The sequence below is a fragment of the Microtus pennsylvanicus genome, chromosome 8 (genome assembly GCF_037038515.1).
Source record: "Microtus pennsylvanicus isolate mMicPen1 chromosome 8, mMicPen1.hap1, whole genome shotgun sequence".
NCBI lineage: Eukaryota > Metazoa > Chordata > Mammalia > Rodentia > Cricetidae > Microtus > Microtus pennsylvanicus.
The window spans coordinates 7302604-7329698 of NC_134586.1; the positions used below are offsets into that span (position 1 = coordinate 7302604).

At 44.3% G+C, this 27095-nt stretch overlaps 1 protein-coding gene across 1 annotated transcript; it reads left to right on the plus strand.

The window, feature by feature from the left end:
- The first annotated feature begins 1718 nt into the window (after window positions 1-1718).
- LOC142855418 (sulfotransferase 1C2-like) lies at window positions 1719-20218 on the plus strand. Its single transcript, XM_075981912.1, has 6 exons — window positions 1719-1863; window positions 3004-3188; window positions 7555-7681; window positions 14015-14109; window positions 14396-14582; window positions 19912-20218. Exons 1-6 carry the CDS (start codon window positions 1719-1721, stop codon window positions 20043-20045), a joined length of 873 nt encoding a protein of 290 aa, XP_075838027.1. The 3' UTR covers window positions 20046-20218.
- The last annotated feature ends 6877 nt before the right edge of the window (window positions 20219-27095 follow it).

The following is a 27095-nucleotide window of genomic DNA, read 5'->3' on the forward strand; positions in this document are numbered from 1 at the left end:
GAGTGGGCAAAAGATTGTAAGATCCAGAGGACCAGGAAGTCTGCTGTGAGAGTGTACCTTCTAGCCAGGACAGGGAAACTGTACCCGTGAAATCTCAACAGCATGGCTGCCTAAACAGGACCTGAACAATTCCAGCATCAGCTGATACCCTAGTGGAGATGATGGGAATCTCATGAGCTCTATCCCTAGGTAAAGAGCTGTGAGTGATTGACAGCTGCTGAGAGAGGGGAAATCACCATTTCCCAGGGGTGAGCACCATTGATTGATTGTCTAATACCGAATGGTCATCCCTATAAGTATATACATGCAGGCAGTGCTGAGTTATTCATTTATGTAGCTATTCATTTATATGTATAGGTAACAACAAAAATGAGGAGGGTGTGAATTAGGGAGGGGGCTTGAAAGGGGCAGGGGGAGGGGGAGGAGGACAGAAATGAGGTGATTTATATTTTAATTAAGTAAAAGTAAATAGTTTAAAAGAGAACCAATGGGGATGGAGGGATGCAAAAATTAACTATTAAAAACCTAATCCTAACAATAATTTTATTTTTTAAAAGGACCTTGAATTTCCAGTCCTCCAAGCTACCCTTGCTGGGTGTTGGCATTACAGGGCTCCACCATCATGTGCTGTTGCTATGTTGCTGAGCATCCATTCCAGGGCTTCACACTTGCTAGGCAACTGTACCGACTGAGCTACAGCCCCACTATCAAGCTCCACTTCCCTTTGCTGTCTCTCAGAGCACAGGTGTCCGGTTTATGTCATGTACTGACCTCACAACCCAGTGACTGTTCTCAGTTCATGTGTTTATCCCATTAGTGAATTCTTTGCTATTGCCTGCACGTATGATCTTTCATTTCTGTTGCTGCCATAGGCATCTTTCTCCTTCAAATATTTCTCCTTTAGTATATCTCTATTTTTTGATACTCAATTAAAAGTTTGTTCATTTCTTCATTAATGTATATTGGTCCTTCCATTGTTAGGCAAGCCAAAGTTTCCATTGTGGTTCACTGAAATGATTGAGCATTTCATTACTGCATCTGATGGAACCTGGGATATTGGAATATTATCATCAAAGTGACTGAAAGAAGAGTTCATTCTTCTCTCTCCAGCGTCCTGTTTGCGTTTGTCCTCAAGAGATCTTTTTCTACCCCAGTATTACGACTCTCATTGTATCTCTTCTAAACTGTATCTCAGAAAACTTTGTTGAAAGTTCATCTGCCAAGTCCTGGAAACACTCTTGTTTCCCATGTCTCTGTTCCCTTCCCCCTCAAACTGTAGCTACTGGCTACTTCCTCTACTGTCTTCATAAGTAGGAATCTAATTTTCCTAAGCATTCCTTCAGTGATATAGTTCATTGTAGTGACTAAAAGACTTTACCTATTTAGACCAAAGGATTTTATTAGCAGTATTATCTTAACAGTGATTACTCTTGGTTGCCTAGTAGTATTCTGTGCACATGAACCTGAACTGAGTGGAAGAAAACGTTTTGTAACCTCTGTTATCAGAAAAAATCCAGATAACACCATTTTTATAATAGACTTTGGCTCAGTGATGGTTTAAAAATTATTCTTGTGAAGAATTGCAGAAGGTATATATAGACACATGGAATGTCAGCTTAGATACGGAGATTGCTCTGCCACTTGCTGGGGTTGTGGCCGAGGTCCAGGGCTGTCTGCGGCTTGTGTAGGGACTCAGCCGTGAGTAGATCAGGTGGACGATGTCATCCCAGAGTCAGTCGGGCCTCCTTCACAAGTACAAGGGCATCCTCTTCTCTTCCATGTCTTCGGAAGGACTCCTCGATTCCTTGGATTCTTTTGATGCGAGAGAAGATGACATATTTCTGGTTTCCTACCCAAAATCTGGTGAGTTTTTTTTTCTTAAGTGTACTATAAGATGCAGAGATGTAACAATACCAAACAGAACAATCATTTTCAAAATAACTTTATTTATCAGAAATTTTATTTGAAAAGGGGAACATGATCTTTCAGGATTTAATTTTTTGAACTTCAGAAAGATTCAGGTGAAATAATTAAAGCTCTGTACAGCTTTCCTTTTTATTCACTTTGTGAAGAAACGTAAGTGTTGATAAATCATATGCAATAAGAAAATCAGAGCACACAAATTCCCACCGTGCCTTGCTCCCGTCTCTGTGATGAGTAAACAGCCTCTATTCAGTTCATGCTTATGGGTCTGGAACATTTGCATCTGCCCTAAGAGCCGTCCTTTCCTGGCTAAAACGTTTTCTTCTGAACTGGTTCCTGAGCAGTTGTATACGCACCAGCATTAGCCATCGGAATTGGTTCTGTGCTAATTTTGTTTTTCTAAGTAATGTCCAATTGCCTGCTGCTAATTCCATAATAGTGGTCACATGGAGATGGCAGCTACCCAGTAACCAGTTCAACAGCGAGCAGGCAAACTGCCTTTGAGTCGGGTGTGCACTGTAGTCACCAATTAAACCAGGAGGTTCTCACTGTGGGAAGCAGCAAAGTGCACATGGGTGAGAAGTTTTTAGAGACCACGCGCGAGCGCGCGCGCGCGCACACACACACACACACACACACACACACACTGTAGCAACTGTATTCTGCTGTTTATTCTAAAAGAGGAAGGGTACCGTGGGGAGACAGAAAAGGGAGACAACTTCTTGTGTATGTGGTGGGGGGAAGGTAGAACATAGTCTGTAAGAGAAGGCTGAAGGGCTCATGGAACATGGAATCACATTAGAGAACACGTACATGAGTTGGTGCTTTGAAGAGTCTAGAAATGAGTAAAAACAACTTGTCTTTTGCCAGGGAACCAGCAAGCACCCCTTGCAAACCTTTTCACTCTTGTAACAGGATTCTACTTAAAGCAAGTTAGCACTCATCAGGTTTCGGGGGCATCATAGTCACGACTGCTGATTAGAATCATGCTTGCCTTGCTTAACTTGCTCACCTTCTACATCCGTTTCTTCAGCTGAGACATTTAATTAAAGCTGCATTTCATCATCTGTTTGTGTGAAGGAACCCACTGGGTAGCAGAAGTCATCGAGAACATTCCCAACATTGGAATTACCCTCACATCTCCTATCGAGTGGGGAGACGTCTCTAAGTTTGAAGAGCTAAAGATGGTCCCGAAGAGAAGAGTCATCCCGACACATCTGAGCTACGAGATGATTCCTAGGACTGTTAAACAGAAGCAGTGTAAGGTGAGTCCTGCTCGCAGCGTGCAGCTTTGGAAACGATGAGTTTCCCCCCAAAGATTCATTTTCTTGTATGTGTATGTGTGAGCGCCTTTGGGTGTGTGTGTACCATGTGCATGCAGTGGCTTTGGAGACACAAAGACAGCATCGGATCTCCTAGACCTGGAGTCACAGACAGTTGTGAGTTACCATGCAGGTCCTGGGAACAGAACCTGGGGCCTCTGCAAGAGCAGCCAGTCTCTGCAGCCCCAGCTACCGTTCTTGGGTTCTTGCCTTGTTGTGGGGCTTGATGGCAGCAAAGCAAGTGCCATTTACATCTAATTTTTTTATGTTTTCTAGGAAACAAATGTTATAACAAGAAATGCTAAAGGACAGTTTCCTCAAGCCATTATTATTAACTCATAGGTTATTATTTTTAAAAGCCAATTATAATTTACATGAATATTTCCGTTTTCACGGTTTTCTTTTTCTATTTACATTTTCATGGAGGGGTTTTTGTATAATAAAATGATGAAGAAACCATGCTCTTAGGTATAGTATAACAAATACTCTCAGTTTGATTGAAACATTTCTATACAGGGGGAAAAACACTAAATGCCAATAGCTCAACAAGTAAAGTGAATTTCTAGTGTATGGCATTAACATTCAATTTAATCTTTTTACAAATATGTGCATAAGGAACATTTTGATCGGAAATAAAACACAAGAATAATGTTTGGAAATGAGAGATAAGACACATATGGGATCGCCAGAAATGAAGCCTCCTCCATCCATGCCAGTCATTTTCTAACCACACAAACCTAGGCACCTGTCACTCCGGAAGGCACAGAAGATTCTCCTTCGACTGTGACTGCAGCTCTGCATGCTCCCTCTTCTACACAAACACAACCAAGCAGGGTCAGAATGTCAGAACAGGGGAAGCTGTCTGTCTTTCTGTCAGAACAGAGGAAGTTGTCTGGCTGTCTGTCAGAACAGGGGAAGTTGCCTGTCTGTCAGAACAGGGGAAGTTGCCTGTCTGTCAGAACAGGAGAAGCTGCCTGTCTTTCAGAACAGGGGAAATTGTCTGTCTGTCTGTCAGAACAGAGGAAGTTGTCTGTTTGTCTGTCAGAGCAAGGGAAGCTTAACTCAATTACATTTTCAAAACGTAGTGAACAATTTTCCTTTCTGAGACAGAGAGAGGGGGAGGGAGGCAAACAGAGAAAGGCAGTTAGACACTCTCATCCTTCATGTCTGGGTTAAATGCAAACCCAGAAAGGAAGGGAGGAGACATGGGGGCAGCAACGTTGGAGACAGAGGAGAGAAGGGGGAGGATAAGGGGAGGGAGGGAGATAGAAAGAAGGAGGGAGGGTAGAAGAGAGATACACACAAGCTCACTGTAAGAGAGGAGGTGGGGAGGGATGGAGAGAAGAACTTACTACAGTAACTAATGGCATTCTTAAACCGGGAGGTTTTGTGTTTGTCCCATGCACATGGCACATGTAGGTCATAGGCCACTTACGAGTAAAGAACCTAAAGCTCAGATAAGTGCTTCTTAATCTCCACACTGAAGGTTCAGCCTTAAGGCACAACCCTACCTTAATGGCCCTAAGGAGAACCAAGGCCATTATAACTCCCTTCTGATCTCCAGAAGTTAGGATAAAATTAGTGACTCAGCAAATACTCCCTTATCTGTCCGTCCATTGAAACGCAAGTTGAATATCTTGTTCCTATCCGAATATGATGCAATGCTGCATATAATTGAATACTGGCCTCCATGGATAGGATGTAGACTATTTGCCCTTCATGGATGGGATGTAGACTATTGGTCCTCCATGGATGGGATGTAGGTTATTGGACCTCCATGGATGGGATATAGGCTATTGGTCCTCCATGGGATGAACTTGTAGGCTATTCTCCCTCCATGGATGGGATATAGGCTATTGGTCCTCCATGGATGAGATGTAGACTATTGGTCTCCATTGATGGGATGTAGACTACTGTTCTCCATGGATGGAATGTAGACTACTGTTCTCCATGGATGGGATGTAGACTATTGGTCTCCATGGATGGAATATAGGCTATTGGTCCTCCATGGATGGGATGTAGACTATTGCCCCTCCATGGATGGGATATAGGCTATTGGTCCTCCAAGGATGAGATGTAGACTATTGGTCTCCATGGATGGGATGTAGACTACTGTTCTCCATGGATGGGATGTAGACTATTGGCCCTCCATGGATGGGCTGTAGGTTATTGGTCCTCCATGGATGGAATATAGGCTATTGGTCCTCCATGGATGGGATGTAGACTACTTTTCTCCATGGATGGGATGTAGACTATTGGCCCTCCATGGATGGGATGCAGGCTATTGGTCCTCCTTGGATGGGCTTGTAGATTGGTCCTGAAGGCCTGAGAGTAGGTCAAGCTTCCCTGTCTGTGCAGGGCTGACTTCCCTCTAAATGTCCCCTAAAACTTTTCACTTTGACTTTTCTTTTTTCAGATAAAAGTACTTTATGTGTATAGGTGTTTTACTTGCATGTATGTCTGTGCAGCACATGTGTAGCTGGGGTGTGTGGTGGAAAGGCAGAAGAGGTCATCAGGGAGTTATAGTTGTATTATTTTCTTCTTAATTGTTCTTTCCTTCCTCCCTTTTTGTTAGGAAAATCCCTGACATGAAATTTATATTTTGTAACTCATTTTATGATACTTAATCATGGTTTTATTTTTATGATTTGTGTGTGAGAGAAAAAGATGGGGGAGAGGGAGAGGGAGAGAGAGAGAGAGAGAGAGAGAGAGAGAGAGAGAGAGAGAGAGAGCGAGCGAGAGAGAGAGAGCATGTGCATATGAGTAGAGGTGTCCATGGACACCTATAGCATTGGATTCCTCTGGATCTGGATGACAGGTGGTTGTGAGCTGCCCAGTGTGGGTGCTGGGAACTGAACTCAACTCATCTGGAAGAACAACAAGGACCACTAAGCCATCTCTCTAGCCCCTCATGATGCTTTGGTTAATAACTCTTTCCCTGCCTCTCATAGAGTATCACACTCTCTTTTCTTTCTAGTCCCTAACTTTCTCTGGTAATTCTTCAGGTTTCTCTGTTGACTCTTATATCTACAACAATGCGTTTCATTATTTTCGTGAGTAGATATCACAGACATATAACAGCAGGGCTTCTCCAAAAGCTTGCTTCTCTATCCAAACAACTATCTTTAACTGATCAATGGCGGCTTAAATCTTTGCTACTTTATCCCATTTTGTCTTTTTAGAAGTGAGTTTGCCAATCTTTGGGTTTCTGGAAGCCTGGCAGAGTGAGAGAAGGCAAGGCCTGGGAGGTTGCTTTGTGTTATGAAAGCTAGAGAGGACCTTGGGTGGGGCTGGGTAAAGGTGGTTCTTTATTCCTACACATATTGACCTTTACACATCTCTCAACTAATGAGGAACCAGGCACTCACTATTCATGTGAGCCACACAGTATTTGGACTATGAACACGCTACTGGAAGATAGCAGTGTATTAAAAATGACTCAGCAAATTCTGTCTTATCTAGGCAAATTGTGACTGCCCCGGTTGTCAATTAAAAACACAAGAACATCTCTTCCTCAACTGCAATGTTGGCTATGATCAGAGATGCTCCATTATCCAGCTTTTATTGTTTTCTGGGGTCTTCTCACCTGTTCCTTTTGTAATCCTGTCTTAGAACTCCTACCTGCTCCATTGTCAAGAGCACATGTCATTGTCTGTTCCCTCAGCTGACTATACACTGAGAGAGAGGTCGCAAATCACTTCCATTTTGCTCACTGTTGGAACTGGATCATTGCATATCGCCTGGCATTCAGCACACACTGAATACATGTTTATGGGCTGAATTATAGTTACAGTATTCCTAGACACTGGGAGGGAATCTTAGATGTTCTACTGGGCAAGGAACTCAATTGTCAAAAAGGGAAGGTCTAAACTATAGTTTTTCCTATAAAATAACAATGCATGCAAGTGTTTTCTAACATATAGACAAGCAAAGAGTAATTTTGCCTGACAATAAATAGGGATTTTCCCATCCCTGGCCCTGAAAGACAGGACCACACTTAGTCAATAGATTTAGAAAGCTGTCCACAGGCTGTGAGTGCCATGTCTGCTGGGAGATGGTGAAAAACACAGGAATCCAGGTCAATTCTAGAACCTCTGGAATCCAAATCTGTACACTGACTTTCGTCAGTGATGACTCTTACTGCGTACACTGGATTTCCAGTGACAGAACCTAGGAGTGTTGAGTCTGCAGCTATTAAAAAAATAAAAGGTATAATTTGCACAGGTAAATTTTAGCCACAACTCTTTTGGGAGATACTGTGTGTGTGATTATTTTCATCCTAGAATAAGGGATTTGCATGTTTCAACAGATTGTCTACGTCATCAGGAATCCAAAGGATACGGCCGTGTCCCTGTTCCACTACTACAGAGACAACCCCAACCTTCCATCCCCTGAAACTTGGGCTGCATTTTTAGAGCTCTTCCTCAAAGGAGATGGTAAATCTAACAACCCATCATTGTTTTATTTTTAAATTGTATCTGTTTACTTGTGTGTGTTCATGTATGTGCATGTGTTTATTGTGTGAGTGTGCATGTGTGTGTGTGAGTGTATGCACGTATGTGTGCACAGCACATTGGCATGCAGGGTTATTAGGAGAATGTTAGGTGTCCTGCTCTCTCCATCCCCACCTTGCCTTCTTGAGACAGGGTCTTTCACTAAACTTGGAGCTGGTTCTGGCCGATGGGGAACCAAAGATGTCCTCTGGTCTCCACCCTGGCCAGGCTGATGGTACAGAGTTGCACTTGGACACACTCAGCTGTCTTATAACCTGGATGCTGGGGTTTGAACTCAAATCCTGGGATTTGTGCTGCAAGTGTTTGTATCTACTGACCCATCTCCCAACCCTGACAATCATCTTTTAAAAAAATCATTAAATGTTTTGAACTTTCTCGCTCAAAATGAAAGCGGGCTCCAAATTTTTGCTAGATCTGACTGCCAGCTTCTACCCATGTGCTGAAGAAAAGATCCTTGTTCCTTCTAAGGAAATTTGTAATTCTTTCACAGCCCTTTTTATGGCTTCTGGGGAGAAGCATATTTGTGGGTAAGTTATAATATCTTCAAAATAGAGATTAATTTTGTAAGAACTTTGTTTTCATGCACCGTTTTTTTCTGAAGTAATGACGTGCTGAGCGAAGGGCAGCTAGGTTACCTGGAAGACGCTGTGAACCGAGAAAGTACATATGCACATACAAATTCTCCCAAGGAAACCAGCAAACACATCGTGAGCAAACTGATTTCATGAAAGGTAGCAGGAAACGAACGATTGCTCCCAGAAACACTGACAAAGCCGCTCAGGGCACATTGCACCTGCACCGCTGTTTAGCTCATTCCTTTCCCCTGACTCAGTGGTTGGGGGAAACCTTTAAAAATCTAAATAAAGACAGTTTGCCAAGATAGTTAAGAAATTAGGAGAGATGAGTTTAAAATGATGAAGGCCCGGAAGACCCAATTTTGGGGAGGTAGGCTACTGCAAGTCTTTCTCAGTTACACATTTAATAAATAACTTTTACTTGAAGAATAAGTTGCAAAGAATATCCAACTTTCTGCTAATTCCCCACCCCATCCTGGGTTACTTAGCCTAGGTTAAAGAATTTATTTACATATCACTTTTTTGAGGTTTAAAAAACTTAGTGTTTGAGACTTCATACCTGTAATTAATGTGGTTAGGTCAAATTCAGTCTCCTAATCTCCCCCATCTCTTCCAACTATCTCCTCCCCCACTCCCCATCCCTGCTGGACTCCTTCAGGTGCTTGTTTGAACCCGCTGAACCCTACCCCGTGCACATCCTGCCCGGAGAAGTGGACCAGAAGGGCTTCCATTTCACAGCTTTGCGGGCAGATAGTTCAGCGGTTAGCAGTTAGTTTCAGGACCTGTAGGCTGATCCTGAGATCCGCAGGGACTCCTGCAGGAGGCACAAAGGACTAGGCTGGACTCGTGCCATTTCAGTTCGTCCTTCAGATAAGGTTCCCTCCTTGACAAATGCTGCACACTTAGCAGAATCCTGATGACTCAAGACTGGCAGGTACGTTACGTGACTCCACAGACACCTCGTCTTTGTGTCGCTCCCAGAACCTCTGGAGCAGTGAAGGCTTGGGCATCCTAACACTGGGCCCAGGCTCACAAACCCCACACCAGCCACGCACGGTTTCATCCTTACCGTTTACTATTGCTTACCATGTGATGGAGATGCTTAGCTAAGTACTGGTAAATACTATCTTATTTCACCCTCACCAGAACCTCATGTGGTAGATGAGGCTATCTTCGTTTTATAACTCCAAGGAGTAACAGACTTGGGAGGCTAAATAATTCAAACACAGACAGATACATAGCAAATGAGGAGTAGAGCCACGACCTAATGTTTATTCCAAAATCTTTCTGCTTACTGTGGTGCCACAAGGTGTCCAGTCTAAAAAGCCACCTGATCATGAATTCTTCTTCCATATGACCATCCTCTAAATATTTAAAGATGGTTAGCATGCCTCTCTCTGCCTCCAGTCCATCTTTGGAATAAGTAGAGTCTAAACACACATCTTTTTTTTTTTTTCAGAACAGACCCCGAGTCTGCTTTTTCTCACGATGGCAAATACTATTTTTTTTGTTCCCATTTTGCACATTGTAGCTCCTTCTCATCTATGCTTCCTGTGCTCCGACCTGGTCATGTCTTCACTATGACTCTGCACGCAGAATACGTGCAGGTGAGCTATAGGGAAGGCCGGGAAGTAGCCGTGTGACCCTGCTCCTCCTCTACATGTTAGTTTTTGGTGGACAGTCATAAAAAGTGCCAGGGCAGGCCAGAATGAAGCAAGGCTAACTGGTGCCGGGGAAATGTGCACCCAGTGACCACCGTACCACCATAGTGGATTATCTGGGAGGAGGGCAGGGAATGGTTGGACAAAACATTCCGGGCATTTCTCCTACACCTTTTTGGGTGAATGAACAGATCTTTAGTGGTAATGGGCTCTTATCTATAAACATCCTACATCTGGCCTCTCCATCCTGCACAAATCCTTTTTAAAACCAAAGCTTTAAAAACATTTATTTGGACGTGAGCAATGACTTTACTGTTCTTATTTGTAAGACAGAGGATGGACATAGAAGCCCAGCACGTGAGAGGATGATGCAGGGGATTAGGAGTTTGGGATGATCCTGGGATACACAGCAAGTTCAAGTATAGCATAGGCTGCATGACACCATCTCAAAACAAACACACCTCAACATCATGAAACAACAGCAGGGAGAGCAAAAGCATTGCATGTGCTGCCATGCAGATGCATGCGTGTATGGGTGTGTTAGCCTGTGACCTTCAGGGGGTGTTTGAAGGGCTCTGAAGAGTGTCACATGCTCAGAAAGACTAGATGACTGAGGTGGAAGGCATGGCATCAGTTCTGGTCTGTACTTCATTCTGTGTGGTTTTGGTTAAGCCCCAAGACTACTTAGAGATAGATCCTTCACGTTCCTTCTGTTAGAGGAAGACTACCAGAATAGCACACCTGTAAGGACCTTGCAGATTCAACTTAAGAAAGGACCACATTCCATCATAGAAGTCCACTCAGCCCTTCTACCAGACACGGAGACTTCTGTGTGGTTTCACACGAGGCAGATGTGCATCCAGGGAGGTTCTTTCCTACGGACGGTTCTATGATATCCTGGGTTGATCTTCTCAGCTCCTGCTTACATGAAGACAATAGAGTAGAGTGATGTAGCCAGATGCTTATGTCACCATCTAATTTACCTCTTACTTTCTGGGTAGTAGCTTTCAAGTTAAACAATAGCTTTAAATTTTGCTCTGGTGCTATCAGGCCGCATTAATAGCTCAATGAAGCTAACGCCTTAATATTGAACACACTGGCACTTCTAGCTCCCTCTCCAGCCTTGTCCTAGGGTTGTCTACTTCCAGGCCCTTTATTGCAGAAAGTTTTGCTTTGTAATACAATGGCTGTATATTCAGAGTAACTTCTAGAAACTAGAACCTAAGACTTGCATTACAATTGGTGTCAGGAAGAAGGCAGAAACAGCTAATGCAGAGAATAGAGCATTACAGTAATGCATGTAGGTGGGAGGGAGCCGTGGAGCCATAGGCTGGAAGCACATATCCAGAGTCTAAACTCGGAGTTGTAGAAAGTCCTCTAGCAGCAACTGGAGAGAGGGGAGAAGATGGAGCGTTTTGCTCTAATGCTGAGTGACTTTCCTTCTTCTTTAGTTTATTGAAATAAGCATTAAAGTATCAGGGGACCATTGCTAAGGACATGGTTGAGTGAGCCAACAAGGAGAAGATATCAAAGACAGAATGGGCTGGTAGAGAATGGTAGGAGCTGTCCGGTAAAGCCATTACAGCCACAGGTAAAACAGGTGACAGAGATGATTGCGACAGATGGTCAGTGTCCTTAGTGACATTGGCTGAGAGACCAGGTTGATCGAAGGCTGCGATCAGGAGGAAAATGTGCAATATCCAAAAGGTATAATGTCTCAAACAAACCTTCATTTTATAGGAAGAGGGGGAAGTTCTGGAAGTTTCTACCAAGTAAAGTTTCTTACTTCTCAGACACACAGACTGGGCGAGCTCTGCCCTCGGGCATTCTGGGGAGGAGGGTAATTTGGGTGTAAGCTAAAGCCAGGAGTGGGGAGAAAGGGCCTGGTGAGCCTGTGACACACGATGCGTGTGCAGAAAGCAGTTCCCCTCAGAAGAGGATTTGGCTTTACTTTAGAAGTTCAGTTTTCTTTGCACGAAGCTCTATTAACAACTTGGAAACTGAGGACTGTGATTTACAAATCAGCTCCAATTTTCACTTGAAGAGTCTAAGTGGTTTAAGGATTCCTCTGCACACAGTAGTAATGGACTCTCACAGAGCGCTAGCCAGGAAGCCCGCACAGTTCTCTCTTCTTCCAGCTGGCCTCCGTCCGTTTGGAGAAACATGGAATAGAGTTTCAATTCTGACCAACAGAACCTTTGAAGTTACCATCAGTTCAGCTCTGAAATTTCCTCTTAAGTGCAGTCTGTGGCTCGCTGCAGTTCATTTTTTTCTGAAAGAGCCTTGATGGGTGAGGTTGAGTACATTCAACCAGTGGTCAGGACTGAGTCGGCTGCCATCCCTGGTTGCAGGACACAGGCTTCTCTCGCTGCCCAAGGCCTCTCGCTGCATCCACAGTTGTGGGCAGTGACATCCTCTGGGAGCCTAGGCAGTGCGTACTGGTAGGAGGTAGAGGGTGGAGGTTGTCTTAGGCTGAGACCCTGCTGGTGTGAGATCATCCTTCATCCCTTGAGGCTGGAGGAGAGAAAAGGCAGTCTTCCTTCTACAGGTATTTGAGTCTCAGGAAAGGGTGGCCATTCTTAAAAAACCAGTTCTCCACTGCTGCTGTGGACATCGGGCGATTCTGAGATAAGATTGAACAAGACTGCAAATCAGCTTGAAGCACTGCTAGGGAAAAGCGAGGCAGCTCTTTGGGGAGTTTCCTGTCTGTCTACCTGGGGATGCTAGAGGAGAAGACCAACTCCATAATGGCGTCACAGTAGTCCCAGAATTTCCTGGTTTAAAAATACACAACAAAATATGTCAGACTCAGAAGGTCAAACACCATGCATTTTCTCTCACATGTGGAATCTAGATTTCAGTGTGTGTGTGTGTGTGTGTGTGTGTGTGTGTGCATGTGTGTACGTGTTGTGTGTGTGCATATGCGTGTGTAATAGCAAATAATAATACTGTACATGGAAATGTCACTAGGAAACTCATTACTGTGAGAATGGATGAATAAAGAGAAATATGTATATTTACAGGATTATTTATTTGCGTTTTGTTTCCTCAAAATCTGAAACCATCAAGCATTGTGGGTAGTTTATGAGTTAATTATATCGCAGCTGGGACACGGAGGTCATAAGCCAAATTGGAGATGGGGTGATAGTGACACCTGGACAGTGAGTAGGGACACATTTAAACCTCCTCTGCTTTAGGGATCGTGGTTCCAATGAGCTGATGTCCTGAGACAAGAGCAGGCTTTCCTTTCTGACCATCACTGCTGAAAAGATCGCAGTGAAGGATATTTTACTTTTGAACCTGGAGAATTTTTTAAGGGTATCATTTCACAACAAAATACATAATGGCAATTGCATATAAATACTTAAGGCTGAATTGTTCAGTCTTAAACTAAAATAAGTGAATAGAGTATTTTTAAATTTATTATGTTTTTAATGTGGTTTAAAAATTTTAGACAATAGATACTATAACTATTGTAAGAGTCTTTAAAAAATAAGTTTTAAAGCTTGGCATGATAACTCATGGTTATAATATCAGTACTTGAGAGGCTGAGGCAGGAGGATTACTGTGAGTCTCGGAATTACCCTTGGCTGCACAGTAAGACCATGGCTCAAGGAAAAGTTTCAAAATGTTTGTGATAAAAGCCTGGAATTTTGAATGTCACTTTAAAGAAAGAAAATGACTGATACTAAATGTTTCCTTAGAGAAGCTTAAAAAGCTCAGAATATAAATATTGAGAAAGACATATGTTTTGACTTTGCTGTTACTTTTCATGGTGATAAACATATTTACTAGAAATAAGGAAATAAGATAACCAGAGTATTTTGCAAAGATGTGGCCATGAGCATCTCCTGACAACACACACCCGGCAGAAATAACAGGAAATGAGCCTTTCCCAGCAATCTCACCCCAGGCTGATGAGCTAGTGCTCTCCTGACCTCTGTGCTGACTAGGAAGGAGCCAGACGTGGGCGAAGCCATCACTGGAAACAGTAACACTGCTGTGTACTTCTCTTCTAGTTGTGTATGGCTCCTGGTTTGATCACGTGTTGAGCTGGGAGAAACACAAAAATGATAAAAACGTCCTCTTCCTATTCTATGAAGAAATGAAGAAAGTAAGTGTTTCACATCAGCCTAGGCTAAAACCAAACTAAATTCAAAGTCCGGGGAGGAGAAACGAGGGTGGTGGCGCACGCCTTTCATCCCAGCACTCAGGAGGCAGAAGCAGGAGGGTCTCTGTGAGTCTGAAGCCAGCCTGGTCTACAGAGCGAGCTCCAGGACAGCCAGGGTGACATAGGGGAATCCTGCCACAAACGAGCAATTAATAAATTTTGCTTAAGGAATGGATTTGGTAAGTAGATAAGAGACATACTTACTTTCTTTAATTTTCCTGTTGCTCAGGATTTTGTTAAGAGTCTAAACAAAATAACTGATTTCCTTGGCTTTGATGTGAATGACAGCGATATTAGTAAGATTGCCCGGAACACATCGTTCAGCGAGATGAAGAGTAACGCAGTGAAAGAAAACTGCGACCCCAATCACACCATCTGCGCCCTCACGTCCGACAGGAACCTGGTGTTCAGGAAAGGTAAGTGAGGAGGAGATGGCTCCATCCGTGGCTTCCACTGGGGAGCGCACTTTGGCTTTTGGTTTCTGCACATTCTTTCCTCATCTGGCAGTCAGCCACGAAGACTGGAGATACTTGAGTATGTGCAGACTCATTTTGTTTTCATTGTTTCCGAAACAATAGCAAGGAACTACTATGTGTGGACATTGAGATTGTAATAAGTAATGTAGAAATAATAAGCGATAACGGGAAGCTTTCGTAGGCTATATGCAGGTTTTATGGACGCAGAGGTTAGATGCTATTTTATATAAGCTGTGCATCTCAGAATGTTGGTGACAGAGAATTCTGGAGTAGGTGAAGTTTCTCTGTGTCCCAGCACCTGGCTCCTAAAAACCACTCAGAAACTATTAATTGTAAATGCTCAGCTGATAGCTCAGGCTTGTTGCTAGCTAAAATCTTTAAAATTAACCCATGTATTTTATCTACCCTCTGCCACATGGTGGTACCTTTTCTCAGTACAGCACGCTCATCTCTTGCTTCCTTTTTGTCTGTCTGACTTGTGGTTCCTCTGCCTCCACCCTTCTTCCCAACATTCTCTCTGCCCTGAAATCCTGCCTAGATATCAGGCAGTCAGCATTTTATTAACGATGACAGCGACTCATTTTCACAGTGTACAAGAGGATCACTCCACAGCATCCTGGAACCAATCTCCTCTGTGTGCACAAGGATGGCAGTGATTGTGTTAAAGTTCTCATGGAGTTTGTGCTTGCCGTGTCTTCACAATGGACCTCACATTGCTTATGTGCATAGAGACATAAGAAAAGGAATTAATCTCCCCCAGTGAATCTCCAGGCCCAAGTTAGAAGCAAGTAGTGAGTGAATATATCTCTTTTTCCCCCAAAAAATGTATATAACAGTATAGGTGCAATACCCAAAAATGACAGAAGGGGGCATTTGGGTCCGCTAAAAGTGGAGTTAGATGGTTGTGGGTTACTGGGAATTGAACTCAGGACCTCTGTGAAAGTAGCCTCTCAAACTTCTGAGCAGTCTCTACAGCCCCTATAACTGCGTTGAAGTGTGTGAAGTTTTATCCAGACATAGGAGAAATGGTCTAAAAATTATAAAGGCAAAGCATTTGTATGCACAGTTGCATGAACGATTCCTACCAGAGAGCAAGTGTTTCTTGGCCTCCTTTCACCCAGCCAAATATAATCCCCCACAGGAAATACTTGCCAACTCATTGTAAGACAGATATTATCTTAACTGTGCAAATTTTCCATTGTAATTCAGCCTTATTTATGCAGAGTCACAGAACCAAGGCTTAGAAAGGAGCCAAGCATTCAACTCAGTAAATATTAATAAGCTATTAATTCTGGAACTAATACACAACTATTGAATAAAACACACCATCACTTCTCCAAAAGTTCATATTCTAGACAAAAATGCACACTGCTAACAGCCTGAGCCACAGTGAGCAGGATTGTGTGGAGAGTCTCTGTCCCCAAACCAGCTCACAAATCACCACACAGAGACTTCTTCTTAACTATGAAACCTTGGCCTATAGCTTAGGCTTATTCCTAGCTAGTCCTTATAATTTACATTAACCCCTATCTATTATCCAATATTCTTTTACATGGCTCAGTTACCTTTCCACATCCTGCTTCCTCTGCATCTGGCTGGCGACTCTGCCTTTCATCCTCTCTGAACCCAGAAGTCCTGCCTAACCTCTTTCTGCCTAGCTATTGGCCCTTCAGCTCTTCGTTACATCACAGTGCTGCAACTTTACACAGTATAAAAGGATATTCCAGTCGGGCGGTGGTGGCGCATGCCTTTAATCCCAGCACTCGGGAGGCAGAGCCAGGCGGATCTCTGTAAGTTCGAGGCCAGCCTGGTCTACAAGAGCTAGTTCCAGGACAGGAACCAAAAAGCTACGGAGAAACCCTGTCTCGAAAAATCAAACAAACAAACAAACAAACAAAACAAAAGGATATTCCACATCGACTTTGGGGAGCAGGTGTGTGGGCAGGATCATACTTCTGCAGATCCAGGACTGAAAGTTTGAGAAATGGCTATGAAAATGGTGGGAGAGGAATGCTGTCCAGGGGAGCCAATGGCAGAGAGGGGGGTCAGAGTCCACACTAGAAGAAGCTGTGTCTCTCTTCCGTCTCTCCTCTTCCCCACTCCTCCTCTCCCCTCTCTGCCCTCTCCTCTCCTTCCCTACTCTTCCCCCTTCTTCCCTCTCCTTGCCTTTCCCTAACCTCTTGTTTCCTGGTTGAAGAAGGAACCATACAAACAGGCCAGTGTGGCGCAGAGTGGTAGAGAAGGCTGTGAATGTGACTAGAAGAGTGGGAAAGGGAGGCAGGGGAACTGAGCAAGACGCTGGTGAGCTGTGTAGGTGGGAAACATGGGCCACCCTGGGTCAGTGACGGGAGTCCTGCTTGTGTGGTTTAATCAAGAAGTCAGTCAGGGAGCCGTTGGCAGGTTGTGGAATGAGGCAGAGTCATCTGGGAGGGAACCAAGAGTGGATAGCACAAGGGGCAGAAAATGGATCTCAGGGACCTTAATACCCACGAGAATGAAGCAGCCCAAGGGGAGCCAAGAAAAACATGGGCCAGAATTAGACGGAAAGCCGAGACCACACATGGGAACCTGTCCGTGGATCATGAGCTCTAGGCAGTTTCCACAGTGAAGATGGGAAGGGTGGTCCAGAGAGAAGGAAGAGACCTATGGCTGGCCTGCATGAGCTGTGAGAATGTAGGGCAGAAAGACAATGTGGTACTTGAAAAGGTCTGGAAAAGGTCAGGGGGGATTCTGGAGAGGAGATGAAAAGAGAACAGAGAGTGCTCAGAGGAGTCAAAAAGAGCAAAGAGGAGAAAGGAAAAGATTGGGAGAGGCTGCGTAAATACAAGAGCGAGAAAGAAGGGCACTCTGAGCCCTCATAGTGATGTTTGTATTACATCACCCTTTGAGAGTCCTGTTAACAAAGCAATCATTGTTCTCAAATCTCACCCCATAAACATGAGACACTCCTGTGCTGGCTGTCCACCCCCATGCTCCAACCTACCACAGTTGTGACCCCGGCAAACATCCCTAGATGAAACTCCGCCTGAAGCCACTACCTGTAACTAACAGCACCTGAGTACCACCATGTGCTGGCTATAAACACAAAGACCAGCTCCTACTGAACACATGCACCGATGTAAAACACTTTACACATAAAATGAATAAATCTTTAAAACAACCCCAAAACATATGGCTAGCAGGTTTCAATCCACAGGTCATAGTTTTCTGCATTCAGATTATTTCTGTCTATCTTTATATCATCTCTGTATATTAATTTACATATGGACTGAGCTCATATGAAGAACATGTGAGCATCTTTAATCCCAGCACTCTAGAGGCACAGGTAGGCAGATCTGAGGCCAGCCTGATCCATATAATATGTGTGTCCCAAGCCAACCTGAACTACATAATATGACCCTGTCTAAAAAAGCAAATCATATAATAACAGTGTTTTTCAGTAAAATACACAAACTGTGAAAAAAGAAAGCTATTCCTAGAATACAATGCACTTCTTTTCTGTTGGTGACATTGTCTGGCATGCAATCCAGCCATGTGTTTTCTTAACACATGATGTAAGATGCCTCGCTCTCGGTTATACACACAGCATACATTATAGTCCCCTGTTTGAAAAGGTTTACAAGCCAAACCTTGTGAACCTTGGAAACAGAAGATCACAGAGAACAAGCTCAGAGACAAATTAATGTGCCCTTGGCCCTAAGACAAGGAGACCCCAAGGATGGAACCCGAGCTCCAAGTTTGACAAAGGAGCATAATAGAAGTGAGAAATTCAGTTTTGAGGGCTCAAGAAACACAGCTTTTCAAATTAGGAGAGGCTAGCAGACTATGTACACTTAACACCAAACATTTTGTATTGGAAACTGGTGTTTATGTGCCCAGTTCTTCACTGTTAATTTTATAGAAAGGGTTTCTAAAACTATGGTGAGATCCCCATCTCTCTGGTGCTTCCCAGCCCAGCTTCCTCTGTGTGAGACCCAAGGAGGTGAACGCTGAACCCAGCCTCCTCTGTGTAAGAACCAAGGAGGTGGATACATGAACTTGTGCTGTGCTTACTGCCTCACTTAGGCTTTGGTCCCATTTAAACTGGAATGTTCTTGGCTACTCCAACAAAAATACATCCACATATGTAATAAGAAGCTGCTTGTTTGTTTCCCCACCACCCAGCAGCTCACACCCAAAATAACCACACAGAAAATGTATTAATTAAATCACTGCTTGGCCCATTAGCTCTAGCTTCTTATTGACTAACTCTTACATCTTAATTTAACCCATTTCTATTAATCTGTGTATCGCCATATGGCTGTGGTTTACTGGGTAAAGTTCCAGCATTTGTCACCGGCGTGTGGCTCCATGGCTTCTCCTGGCTCCCCCTTCTTTCTCCCAGCATTCAGTTTAGTTTCCCCCATCTCTAAGTTCTGTTTGCACAGGCCTAAGACAGATTCTTTATTAATGGATGCTATTCACAGGCAGCGAGATGTCTCTGTCAATTTTAGAGTTTTGGAAGTCACTTACAATGTACTTCCGGTTTACTTAGGTAATATTATATCCTTCTGGAGTCTTTGATGGAGTTGAAGAATAGATAGTTATAGTTTTCCTTAGTTATGATAAAAGATAAAATAGACATAAATATTGTAACTGTAATTCTTGCTTGATACTTGTCTTGTTATGTGTAATTTTACTATGTTAATTTAAAACCTTTCTTTTTATTTAAACAGAAAAGGGGGAAAGGTGTGGAAAGTCCTTCTGTATATGTCTTGCTTTTATTGGTTAATGATAAAGAAGCCGCTTTTGGCCAATGGCTTAACGGAGTGTAGCTAGGCCAAAAAAGATAAATAAAGAGAGTAGTAGGAGTCAAGGAGAGGCCATGGAGCCGCCAGAGGAGAAAGACGCCAGCTGCTGGCTGGAACCTTGCAGTATGCCACAAGTCTGGGGGTAAAATATAAAATAATGGAAATTGGTTAATTCTAGATATAAGAGCTAGCTAGAAATATGCTTAAGCTATTGGCCAAAGAGTATTGCAAATAATATAGTTTCTATGTGATTATTTCAGGAGTCTGGGCAGTCAGGAAATGAATAAGTGACCTCCTATAACATATATTTTAAATCTTTCTTTAAACAAGTAATTATTAACTGTAGAAATTAATATTAAACCATCACAGTCATCACTAGAAACACCAAAAAAGCAAGTGAAAAATGGTCCCCGTGTGACTGCAAAGCTGACAGATCTCCTCTGTGAGCTTCCTGCCTGATAGATTTCTTGTGTTTCCAGGAGTGGTGGGTGATTGGATAAACTACTTCACTCCGAAGCAGAGGAGTGCCTTTGATGAGCTGTTCACAAAGAAGATGGAACACAGCGATGTGGGCAGATGCCTGAAGGAGTATACGAATTCAGACGGGAAATGAAGCGGATTTCCCAGCTCTGCAGTGCAATGCCTAGAAAACGTGTAAATATTCTACCGTTGGGGAAAGCAGGTCTTCGTTCCCGCGAGAAACACATACTGCAAGAACGTGTCAAAAGTGGCGCTCGTGAGAGACTATTATCAACGTGTTTGGTGACAGTAGAGAATTATTAATAAAAGGAGCCATAAAATTCTCCAATGGCTGAACTCTGTAGCCATTTCCATTGTGTTCAGAAAGGCCCGGAGTAGTTCCTGCTCAGAAAGGCATTGTTATTGTAAATCCACCATCAACTGTGCTGATGTGGAAAAGGGGCAAAGGATTGAGTCATATCACAATAAAAACAGACACCATCCTGCCAAGCTTGGAATACCTAATAGTAGGATCCTGTTCCACACTGATGAATATGAAGAATGAATAGATAGTCCTTCAGATGAACATGACTGGGCATGCCCGGATTTTCTTAATGCCATCTCAATTAAATTATAAATTTTTCTAATTTTTCAATTTAGAGACTGAACTTTCCTTTGAATATGTCCATGCTTATGATTATAGTATTTAGAGTATGCATGCTCTCTTCCAACTCATGCCCAACACTAATCCAGGATCTGCAGCTTTCTGTAAGGTGTATTACCCTGTGCCTTCACTAGAGGGCACCGTAAGGAAGGCTCAGTGAACTTAACTTCAGTGTTTTCCCACAGGTCTCAGCACAATTTACTTCTGTTGTGCACTCTTACCGAAGGCTTGCTGGGAAATCAAAACTGTACTATCTATAGCTCTTAGTGCTGAGCTCACAACAGGAGGTGGGTTTGCTGAGTTCTACTGAACTCTGATTTTTATGTCCTAGTGTATTATGAGCCTATGTAAACATTCTGGGACAAATCTGTTGGGGCATTTTGTGTGGCGTCGATAATTCAACACAAAGTTCAATTTGCATAAATCTTCTGTATACATGCATTTGTTACAAATAAAGAGCATTCCTTTTGATTTCGTGCAACTCTTTCTCTCAAACTAGCATGGTTCACTTTAGCCACTTCCCTTCTTCAAGTAGATGAAGTCACTGAAGGACAAGCCAGGGTGATCTTGACGCAGCCTTCCTCATGGAGCTGGGAAGATGCACAACCGAGCTGACTTCACATTTGCTCTTGATACCAGGGAAGGAGACGGCCATCAGTCAGGCTAGGGAGACAGATGAGGTTGAAAGTGAAGAAAGCATTGAAAGTACCAAGTCCTATAAGCTCCATATATCCTCATGGCACTAAAATGACCATTGTAATTAAGATAACTAAGACAAATATCTCATGGAATTTTGCTCTTCTAGATCTGTAAAGTAACTTTGGCAGGCTGTAGTTCAGTTATGATAAGAATTTGCTGATAGTCAATAACCCGAGGGTGTAACCAAGAATGTGCACCCTCAGTCTGTGATCAGACAGCCTTGAGTGTGATACAGACAAAGCATGAAGTTGAAGGATCTTTGATCTCAAAATGCCTACACTCTAGTGGGTTTCACAGGTAAGATGTTTCACACATCAACACACTCCACACAGAAAGAGGAGAAAAGAAGGAATGGAGAGGCAAGACCCTGGCAGAGGCTCTGTGTGCGTGTGAGAGAGAGATAGAGACAGACAGAGACAGAAAGAGAGACAAAGAGGCTCCAGTGCAAATGAGAGCAAGGTGACCTGTGTGTGCAAGCAGGGTCAATGAGTAGCATGCTGCTTAGTTTTCTGCCAACTGGGCACAAGCTAGAGACATCTGGGAAAGGAATCTCACTAAGGAAATGCCTCCAGCAGATTGGCCTACAGGCAAGCCTGTGGGGCATTGTCTTGACTGCTGATTGAGGAGAGCCCAGCCCACTGCGGGTGATACCACCCCTGGGCAGGTGGTCCTAGAGTATACATGAAAGGAGACTGAGTACGCCTGGGGACCATGCCAGTAAAAACAGCTTTCCTCCAGGGACTCTGCTTCCATTTCTGCCTTCGAGTTCAGACTTGAGTTCCTCTTCGGTGTCCTCTTGACTGTATCCAGCCTGTAAGCTGAAATAAACCCTTTCTTTTTCAAGTTGTTTTTGGTTAATGTTTTACTTTAGCAACAGAAAATGTCACCAGAATGGCTATACACATAGATTAGTTGTTTATTATGGAATACAACTCTGCTGTGTATATATACCGCATTTCCTTTACCCATTCATTCACAGACATGGTGGCTGACTCTATAACCTACAATGGCTAGTATGGCAATAAGCAGGGATATGCAGTTAACTCTATGGTGTGTTGCCTCAGAGTCCTCCAGCTGTATACCTAGGAGTGGTATAGATTAGATGTTTAGTTTTTATGTTTAGTGACTGGGCTCATGTACACTCAGACTGTATACCTCTGCTTGGCCTTGGATTCACAGCGCTCGTCCTGCCTCCTCCTCCCAAACACTGGAATAACATGCCCAGGCCATAATGGCTGTCTAGGAAACTTTTATCAAAGCATTCTGCATTGATGAGATGAATGCCCCCAAAACAACTTCCATTGTTGCACAGCTAGTCTATCTTGGGGCTCACTGCACAACTAGTCTATCTTGGGGCTCACTGCACAGCCAGTCTAGCCCAGGGCTCACTACACAGCTAGTCTAGCCTAATTGCCAAGTCACAAATTCAGCAAGAGAATCTCATGTCAAAAACAAGGAAAATAATCGAGGAAGATACCCCATATTGACCTCTTTTAAACACTACTTGGCCCATTAGTTCCAGCCTCTTATTGGCTAGCTCTTACATATTGATCTAATCCATTTCTAATATTCTGTGTAGCCCGCAAGGTGGCTTACCAGGGAAGATCTTAACCTGCGTCTGTCTGGAGTGGGAGAATCATGGTGACTCCTTGACTCAGCTTCTTTCTCCCAGCATTCGGTTCAGTCTACTCCGCCTACCTAATTTTCTGTCCTCTTAAAGGGCCAAAGCAGTCTCTTTATTTAACCAATGAAATCAACACAAAACAGAAGACTCCCACATCAGCTTCCCATTAATACATGAACTCTTATGGCTATATATGTACTTATTTTTAAAGAATACACTAACAAACATTGAAGAGCAAGCATGCACAGTGTACCCTGACTACTTGGAAAGGGGAAGAAAGGTAAAGGATTACATGTGTGATCCTCTACCCAGTCAGCGTATGCATTCCTGGGTACAGGCCCAGCGAACTGAAGCGGTGAGCAGACAGGGATGTGTTCCTTCACCATTGAAAGCTTTCATCCTGCATTCCCACAAGCTGTCTGCACACTTAGAGTAACACCGGGAAGAAATGGCTGGTCCGGTGGGATGCAGACATGGAGTATTCAGCAAATATGAAAACAGGATCCATGTGGATCTTAGATCAGAAGTGAGTTTTCTAGATTAAAAACTGGAGCTTGTCTGGGAACTCAGGTCACAGCCCGTGGTTGTTGCCATCTACTATGCTGGGCTGGGCCTGGTGAGCAGACACCATGAAAGGACAGGGGCTCCTAACTGGCAAGGGCAAGAGATGGACATTTAAGCTTAGAATACTAAGCCGGAATGGCTGAGAGCAGAAAGGGAAAGAAAAGAAAAGAGACACTGGAGAGTCTGCAGGAGACATGAAAATGGAGGCCAGGGATGGAAGAAGGCCTTAGGAGTGGGTGTGAAACAGATCCTGCTTGAAAACAGCCACGGCCTCAAGAGATGCTCGGATGTGAGGAAGTGCTACCCAATGACACTTAGGTGAGTATCTCTGAGACTCAGGAATTCCCCATTAACTACAAAGGGGCATGCGCAGTAGGGCGGGGGAAGATAGGTGGCACTGTGGGTAAAGAGATGCCCACCAAGCTGTCTGTTAAATATGAGTGAAAAGGCAAGGGGTCAGGAGAGTGGGTCCAGGACTTCTGACAAGGGGACAGTCTGGTGGATTCAAAGGCTGTCAGCAAGCATAGTCTTCCCAGGACTGTGGGCCTATAGCCCATCTGGTTGACTGCAGGTCTGATCGCTTCCACAGTGATCCGGGAAACAGGCCAAGGGCAGCAGTAGGGTTGAGCAGAATTTCCCAGAGTTTACATGTGCATTCTCAGCCCTGCTCTGCCCTCCAGAAGCAGGACACGCAGTGTCTGGGATTACAGTGGGGAAATCATCATCCCCGGAAGACTAGATGCCCGTCAAGGAGGAGCATGGTTGTATCTGAAATCACGGCAGCATGACTGGTATTCCAGTTGTGTTTTGCCTTCTGTGGTGAAAATGCCACTGACATTTTATGCTATCATATTTTTCATCACTGGAAATGAGTGAGCCCTGGGCTAGACTAGCTGTGCAGTGATCCTTGGGCTAGACTAGCTGTGCAGTGAGCCCTGGGCTAGACTAGCTGTGCAGTGAGCCCTGGGCTAGACTAGCTGTGCAGTGAGCCCTGGGCTAGACTAGCTGTGCAGTGAGCCCTGGGTTAGACTAGCTGTGCAGTGAGCCCTGGGCTAGACTAGCTGTGCAGTGAGCCCTGGGCTAGACTAGCTGTGCAGTGAGCCCTGGGCTAGACTAGCTGTGCAGTGAGCCCTGGGCTAGACTAGCTGTGCAGTGAGCCCTGGGCTAGGCTAGCTGTGCAGTGAGCCCTGGGCTAGACTAGCTGTGCAGTGAGCCCTGGGCTAGACTAGCTGTGCAGTGAGCCCTGGGTTAGACTAGCTGTGCAGTGAGCCCTGGGCTAGACTAGCTGTGCAGTGAGCCCTGGGCTAGACTAGCTGTGCAGTGAGCCCTGGGCTAGACTAGCTGTGCAGTGAGCCCTGGGTTAGACTAGCTGTGCAGTGAGCCCTGGGTTAGACTAGCTGTGCAGTGAGCCCTGGGCTAGACTAGCTGTGCAGTGAGCCCTGGGCTAGACTAGCTGTGCAGTGAGCCCTGGGCTAGACTAGCTGTGCAGTGAGCCCTGGGCTAGACTAGCTGTGCAGTGATCCTTGGGTTAGACTAGCTGTGCAGTGAGCCCTGGGCTAGACTAGCTGTGCAGTGAGCCCTGGGTTAGACTAGCTGTGCAGTGAGCCCTGGGCTAGACTAGCTGTGCAGTGAGCCCTGGGCTAGACTAGCTGTGCAGTGATCCTTGGGCTAGACTAGCTGTGCAGTGAGCCCTGGGTTAGACTAGCTGTGCAGTGAGCCCTGGGCTAGACTAGCTGTGCAGTGAGCCCTGGGCTAGACTAGCTGTGCAGTGATCCTTGGGCTAGCCTAACTATTCAGGGAGCCCCAGGCTAGATTACCTAACCAGTGGCCTCCAGGCTAGACTAGGCTGTCCAGTGAGCCCCAGGGACCAGGCTCCCTCCCAGCACCGCCACCTCAGTGTGGGCATTTCAAGCACACACCACTACATCTGGATTCTTATGGGTGTTAGGTATCAGAATTCAGGCTGCCATGCTTGTGTGGCAAACATTTTCCTGACTGAGGCCTCTCTCCAGCCTCCTTAACCTTGTCTGTTTCTGGCATTTTCCTCTTGTACTATATGAGACTATCAAGTAGAAACATCTTCACACATTTAGGAAATACCAATGAAAATCAACTAACTGAAAATCAGCATCAAAGGGGAATAAAGCTGCGTTTAGATCATTTCCACACCCTCGATTTTGACTTTAGTCTCTGTGAAAGGCTTAACTCACCCAGCTCTCTGTGCACAGGACCAGACCCAGAAGGGGCTTTCTCAGCAACCAGAGCAGGCCATGGAAGCAGCTCCATGGCTTCTCTGGATGAAAAGCTACAGGATACAGGAGGCAATGAGCCATCAGTCTGGTGAGCCCCACAAGCAGCCAATTAGGAGAGTGATTAGAGCCAAGTGCTGTGCTCCACTTAGATAAAGACAATCTGAATTATTCCTCTTCCAAAGTACGAGGGTTGTCATCTCGAAACACAGCAAAAGAGATTCGGGCAAGTAGATGCCAGCAGGTCTTTAGGTTCCCCCTCTCAGTTTCTTTGTAATAATTTCATTGAGGAATTTTAAGTTTTCAGTGTCAGTGACATAGAGCCAGGAGAGCTTACAAATCTCTAGTGATTATCTGATTGTTATGACCATTATCTCTGGGAGAAAGAAGAGATTCTCAGTTTTAAATAGTAATAGGATCAAATCCCGCTTCAACCATGAATACAATAAATATGTATACGCACACACACACACACACACACACACACACACACACACACACATCCTTTTCAAATGTGCTGTTTATTTCAGTGGTTTATATTAATTTACATAAGATTTATGGCCATAGAGAAAAGTCGATAGTGGTCTTTAGACATCCTCCACTATTTAGATTGCCCGTGTCATTGACAGCTGAGGGGACATTCAGCCAGGCTGTGGGACAATACCCTCTAATGACTAGATAGGCTTCTGGGAGAGGGCGTATATTTCTGAGTAATTGGCCCAGGTGGGATTATAATTAAAATAAATGAGGGTGGTCAACTAGACCTTGTTAGGTAGCACTGGCTGGACTGAAAAGTGGCATTTTATTCACCCCGACAGAAATGTTTCAATCAGTAAGCAATTATGCAAATGGCTCTATTACTATTAATACCGCGTGTTTTTTTCTTTCTTTGTTCCTAGTGAAGGTCAGCTGTATCCTGTTTGGCGTGTTCAGCTCCTGTGCTGTGAGCCTTCATTAGCCCCTAAGTTAGAATGCTGTTTCCCCTGACACTCCTAAGACCCTTGGGGACCCCAGGAGCCTTTCACTGAATGCAAATAAAATCAAGGCCAGAGGGTGACAAGGCTAGGGTGACAGGCTTTGTCACAGCACTCCTTCCAAGGTGCCAATCAAGTGGAGGGCTAATTATGGCGGGAAGGCACCTGGGAAGTGAGCTACTGGGGCCTCCGCTGATGTCTGTACCACCAGGGAAGACGAGACTCGGTGGACTCAAGGAAGCTGTTGGTCTCTATCCTGTTTCACTTTGCAAAGCTTTGCCTGAGCATAGGTTTTGGCTATAACAAATGTGAGATGTGCAATTCGAAGAAAGGGAACTTGAGTGCTTGCATTGTTCCCTGTAAGGCAAGCAGCTGAGGTTGAAAGCCGGCCCTTTCATTACCTTCCTGGGGGACAGACTCCATAGAGACA